At 30.3% G+C, this 6,160-nt stretch overlaps 2 protein-coding genes across 2 annotated transcripts; both read right to left on the bottom strand.

The window, feature by feature from the left end:
* Positions 1–1,681: 1,681 nt before the first annotated feature.
* On the bottom strand, positions 1,682–4,270 carry LOC119611149 (uncharacterized protein K02A2.6-like). The gene is made up of 3 exons (XM_037966641.1): positions 4,229–4,270; positions 2,902–4,152; positions 1,682–2,406 (listed from the first exon to the last, which is right to left on the bottom strand). Exons 2-3 carry the CDS (start codon positions 4,040–4,042, stop codon positions 1,682–1,684), a joined length of 1,866 nt encoding a protein of 621 aa, XP_037822569.1. The 5' UTR covers positions 4,043–4,152; positions 4,229–4,270.
* Positions 4,271–4,483: 213 nt separating this feature from the next.
* Positions 4,484–5,784, bottom strand: LOC119611148. Its single transcript, XM_037966640.1, has 2 exons — positions 5,255–5,784; positions 4,484–4,871 (listed from the first exon to the last, which is right to left on the bottom strand). Exons 1-2 carry the CDS (start codon positions 5,782–5,784, stop codon positions 4,484–4,486), a joined length of 918 nt encoding a protein of 305 aa, XP_037822568.1.
* Between the last annotated feature and the right edge of the window lie 376 nt (positions 5,785–6,160).

Genomic DNA, 6,160 nt, shown 5'->3' with positions numbered 1-6,160 from the left:
TCAACCTTTTCCGTCGAAGTACTTCCATTTGAAGATGATGGTAATTCAGGCGGGATAAAATCATTACTGACATCCTTTACTCCTGCCCTAATTTGATCAGTATGTCTTTTTATTACTCTGCCAATAACTTTGACAGTTTTCATACTAGGGCAATAGTTTAGGCATCATTTTAAAGCATAAGAGTTGCACTTTATTTTGGTGTATAATCTGTGGCATAATGAATTTTTACAAAAATTGGATAGATCGGTATATTTATTGGTACAGGTTCAAAAATGCGGTAATTTAAGGCTCCGATATGGTTGCAAATAACTTTTATAGTTTTCATGTTATAACAGTCGTTTATATATCTTTTTATTGCACTATAGTTGCCATTTGCTTTGGTATATAATTTATTCCATAATATATTTTTAGAAAATGGCCAATTGGATAGATCGGTAGAATTATTTTCACAGCTTTAAAAACGCGGTAGTTTGAGGTTCCGATATGGTTGCAAATAACATTGACAGTTTTCATGCTATGACAGTCATTTATGCACCATTTTAAAGCATTATTATTGCACTTGAATATGGTACATAATTTGTTGCATAATGTGTGTTTTTACAAATTGGTCAATTTGATAGATCGGTAGAATTATTGTTCTATGTTTAATAAACGCTGTAATCTGAGGTTTCGATATGGTTGCAATTAACTTTGGCAGTTTTCGTGCTAGGACAGTCGTTTATGCACAATTTTAAAGCATTAAAATTGCCATTTGTTTTGGTATATAATTTATTGCATAATGTATTTTTAGAAAATGGCCAATTAGATAAATCGGTAGAATTATTTTCCCAGGTTTAAAAACGCGGTAATTTGAGGTTCCGATATGGTTGTGAATAACTTTGACAGTTTTCATGATATGGCAGTCATTTATGCATCATTTTAAAGCATTACAGTTGCACTTTGTTTTGGTGTATAATTTGTGGCATAATTAATTTTTACAAAAATTGGATAGATCGGTATATTTATTGGTACAGGTTTAAAAATGCGGTAATTTAAGGCTCCGATATGGTTGCAAATAAATTTTATAGTTTTCATGTTATAACAGTCGTTTATACATCTTTTTATTGCATTGTAGTTGCCATTTGTTTTGGTATATAATTTATTGCATAATGTATTTTTAGAAAATGGCCAATTGGATAGATCGATAGAATTATTTTCCCAGGTTTAAAAAGGCGGTAATTTGAGGTTCCGATTTGGTTGTGAATAACTTTGACAGTTTTCATGCTATGACAGTCATTTATACATCCTTTTAAAGCATTATTGTAGTGTATTGAAACGCACGGAGTCTGATTAACAACTGACTTTTATTAATGTTAAAGGGATAGAAATTCAAGTGATATTAAAAGCTATGTGTTTAGCATAAAGAGAGATTAACTTCAATATATACTTAAAAGTGATAGAGATGTTAATGTAATAACAATACATAACACGCCTCCACTTAAATCTTTTAAATATTAATTTAATAATTATTGATTATTTTTACATTAAATATTATTTGACAATATATGCATGTCTGTATAACTAATTAATAACAATAATTAATAAAGCATTTAATTCTTTTTTTTTTTTTTTTTTAATAAACAATTAAATTTAAAATTAGAAATTTTCAAAATAAGACGAATAAAGATACATGTACTAAGTATTAAATTTTTTTATTTGTTCTGGGTCTTAATACTCTTCCACATTTGTTTTCATTCTTCTCAGTTTGATTTTTATTTGACAATTCTTCATTAACATTTGTGTTTATAGACTCATTTACAATTTCTGAATTTGGTTCATGTTCATTGTTATTTACTTCTGAAGAATTGTTATCATTATGTGACCGTTCAACCTTTTCCGTCGAAGTACTTCCATTTGAAGATGATGGTAATTCAGGCGGGATAAAATCATTACTGACATCCTTTACTCCTGCCCTAATTTGATCAGTATGTCTTTTTATTACTCTGCCAGTTGAAAGAATACACTGATATGAAAGTGAACCTGTTCTATCCTTAATGATAGCTGGGGCCCATGATTCTTTATTTACATTTGTGTAGTCTCTAATGAAAACATTTTGACCTTTTTCAAAAGTAACTGATCTATTACCTTTATGATTTGATATACTTTTCATTTGATTTTCCAACATTTTGTTTTTAAAAAGTGGAGGTTTTATTAGATCAAGTCGTGTTCTAATCGATCTTCCAATAAAAATTTTCGCCGGGCTCTCACCAGTTGAGCTATGTTTTGTATTACGATAATCCATTAAGAAACGATTTAAAATTACATCAATATTTTCTTTTTTCTCAGAATTTAAATTTGCATAAATAGATTTCTTAAGAGATTTCACGAAATTTTCAGCCTGGCCGTTTGTGGCTGGATGTCCAGGGGCTGTTAATGTGTGTTTAATTTTATTTCTTGAAATGAAATCTTTAAAATCTTCGGACACGAATTGTCTGCCGTTGTCGCTGACAATATTGTGTGGAATCCCAAAACGACAAAAAATTTCTCTTAATTTTGTAATTACAAAATTGGAAGTGATATCTTTTGTCTTGAAAACTTCTACCCATTTTGAATATGAGTCAATAACTATAAGAAAGTGATAATTCCTTATTGGGCCTGCAAAGTCTATGTGGATTCTTTGCCAAACAGAGCTTGTAGGAGTCCAAGGTATGAGTATACTTTTCTCTGGACTAGCCAATAGTTTTTGACAAGAAATACATGATTTGACTAAATTCTCAATCTCATTGTCAATATTAGGCCACCAAACAAATGACCTGGCAAGTGCCTTTGTTTTAACTATACCAAAGTGGGATTCATGTATTAGTTGAAGAATTGATTTTCTTAATTTCTCTGGTATAATAACTCTATATCCCCATAATAAACAGTCATGGTCAACAGTTAACTCAATATCCTTGTTGATAAATGATTTAAATTCATCACCTGTTAGTTCTCTAATTTTACCCATTCGAACAAATTCACACACTTTAGAAAGAATAGGGTCACGTCTATTTTCCCTAGCTATATCTTTAAAGTCAAGGCTCAACATATTATCCTTCTGTATATAATTTATAAAAGTACTGTCATTAATGTCATTCTCATTGACAACATTTGTTTTAAATTGAGGTATTCGTGATAAATTATCAGCTTCATTTAATTGACCTTTAACATACTCAATTTTATAATTAAATCCAGAGAGAATAAAAGCCCATCTCTGAACACGTGCTGCTGCCATTACAGGCAAGCCTTTGTTTTGGCCAAATATAGAAATTAATGGCTTATGGTCAGTTCCTAATGTAAAAACATTTCCAATCAAATACTGTTTTAATTTAGTGACGCTAAAAATAATTGCAAGTGCTTCTTTTTCATGTGTACTGTACTTTTGTTCAGTTTTGGATAAAGCTCTTGAAATAAATGCCACTGGTTTGAATTCATTTTCAGAAAATTTGTGCGAAAGTACACCAGCTATGGCATAGTCTGATGCGTCAGTTGTGAGGAAAATTGGTAACTTTGGATTAAAGTGCACCAGAACTTTTTCAGAAGTAATTTCTTTTCTTATTGTATCATAGGCTATTTGACAACTTTCGGACCACTCAAATCTAACATTTTTCTGTAATAACTTATACAAAGGAGTCATAATTTTTGCAAAATTATTAACAAACTTTGCATAATAATTCACAAGACCTATAAATGCACGTAATTCTGAAACGTTGTTAGGAATGGGGGCATTTAATACCGAATTAATTCTTTCTTTATTTTTCCTAAGACCAAACCTGTCAATTGTGAAACCTAAGTATGAAATTTCTTCTTTGAAAAATTTACATTTAGATAAATTAAGCTTAAGTCCAGCTTGTAATAATTTATTTAACACTGACTTCAAATTTCGAATATGTTCATTCATATCTTTACCCGATACTGTAATATCATCTTGATATACAACCACAAATGGTATTCCTTGCAATAAGTTCTCCATTGTTTTTTGGAATATTGCAGCGGCAGGTTTGACGCCAAAAGGTAATCGTTTCATTTTCAAAGTTCCAATATGCGTAGACCAGGTACATAAAAGCTGTGATTTGTCATCAAGAATAAGTTGGTTATAAGCGTTTGATAAGTCCAATTTTGAAAATAATTGACCTCCTTGAAGGGAAGCAAAAATTTCGTCAATTAAAGGAAGTGGATAATTGAAATCAGATAAATATTTATTAATTGTGACCTTATAGTCGCCACAGATACGAATATCACCGTTCGGTTTTAAAATTGGTACTAGTGGTGTACCCCATTCTGAATGGTCTACTTGTTCTAATACGTCATTTGCTATTAGTTCCCTTAAATTATTTTCAATTTTTCCTTTCCAGGCCAAAGGCACAGGACGTGGTTTACAAAAAAAAGGTGTTGCATCACTGTTTATGGCCAAAGATATTTTCCCAAACTTATAACTTCCAAGACCACTACTAAAAATTTCATGAAATTAATTTTTAATTTGCTCAGTTATAATGGAATATTGATCAGAACTAACTGAGTTTACTTGAATAAGTTCAAAATTAAATGTGCGTAGAAAGTTTCTACCAAACAAAGGATTATTATTACTATCAGTTACTACCAGCTTCACTGTTTTCTTTGTACCTTTTAATTCAATTATTTCATCATATTGTCCTAGGACCTTAATTTTATTTCCATTAAAATCGACATATGGATCAGTACAGGACTTGAGACTTACTTTTTTATTTAGACTGTCAACAAATGATTTCGATACCAAACTGCATGGAGCACCTGAATCACAAACAACTTCAATTGGAATTCCATCGATTTTAATTGAAAATTTGTAGAGCTCAGTTGAATTGCCACAATTATTTATGCTATAAATAGAAAAATCATATACATTATTTTTATTAAAATCTTCACTATCTACATCTGATTCTGATACATAATTTACAACTTTTTCTTTTTTCTGCAAACAGAAGCCAAATGCCCAATTTTTCCAAAAAAATTACATTTACTATGCTGAAATCTACATTCATTTGATTTGTGGTTCCTCCAACCACAATGAGAACAGGCCTTTAATGTTTTTGATTGATCAGCTGTTGATTGTTGTCTCTTCTTTGCTTGATATTCGTGACTGTTTTGGTTGGTGCTTTTGTTCTTGTTAGAATAATTGTTGTTGTTGTATTTGAGTTTGTTTTTATGTTTGCCAAACTTTATATTTCCAACTTGCATGTCATTATTTTCTTTCGATACTAACTTCATCTCCATAATTAAAGCTTTTCTGAGAGCATCTTCAATTGTAATTTTCTCATCCTCTTCACACAGTCGTTCAAATATTTTATTATTTATTCCCATAATAAAGCGATCCAAAACAAAGGCATCTAAATGAACACCAAATTTACACGCGAGTGCTAATTTTTTTACTCCAGCATGCCATTCTGCTACTGTTTCGTCTTCACCTTGTATAGCAGTGTGAAAGCTTTTGCGCTCACGAAAAATTATAGTTGGCGGAGTGTAGTGCATTTTTAGTAAGCTGCAAAGTTCTTTAAACGTTTTTGAAACTGGAGTGTCTGGGCTACATAAATTATGCAATGTTTCATACGCAATTGGTCCAATAGCTTTCAAGAGAGTGGCTTTTTTCGTACTTTCTTCAGTGCAATTTATTTCAGTGAAATAAATATCAAGTTTTTCTTTCCATAACAACCAAGATTCATTGCGGGGGGAGAATTGAGGTATATTATTTGGATGGTAAATAGTAACGGTACCACCTGGAACATTATCTGGCATGTTGATTTTTTTTTTATTTTTTTTTATGTAGTCCAAAATGCACTTTTTTATACAAATTAAGTTTTTGTCTTTAGAATGACAATTTATGTTCTGTATTCAGTTGTTCCTTTTTTTATGTATATGAAGTTCTTATGGTGATTTTTTTTTATTATTTCCTTTTTTTTATATGTATATATTTACATACATTTAAGTAAATAAAGTTCAACAAATTGTTTTTAATTTTCTTTTTAAAATATGTATTTAATTTTTTTGTAACAATTGTAAAACAACGAGTTACACTTATTATTTATTACTTATGTGTATATACACATTTAATCGTATTTACGATAATTCCTTTTTTTTTAATCTCGTCGCCAATGTAGTGTATTGAAACGCA

Source organism: Lucilia sericata, unplaced genomic scaffold, assembly GCF_015586225.1.
Source record: "Lucilia sericata isolate MDLA Ls3-8-SP2 unplaced genomic scaffold, ASM1558622v1 Contig001376F_arrow, whole genome shotgun sequence".
In the NCBI taxonomy this organism is placed as follows: domain Eukaryota; kingdom Metazoa; phylum Arthropoda; class Insecta; order Diptera; family Calliphoridae; genus Lucilia; species Lucilia sericata.
Note: the sequence above shows the minus strand (reverse complement) of the source record. Positions and strands in the feature narration are given on the sequence as shown.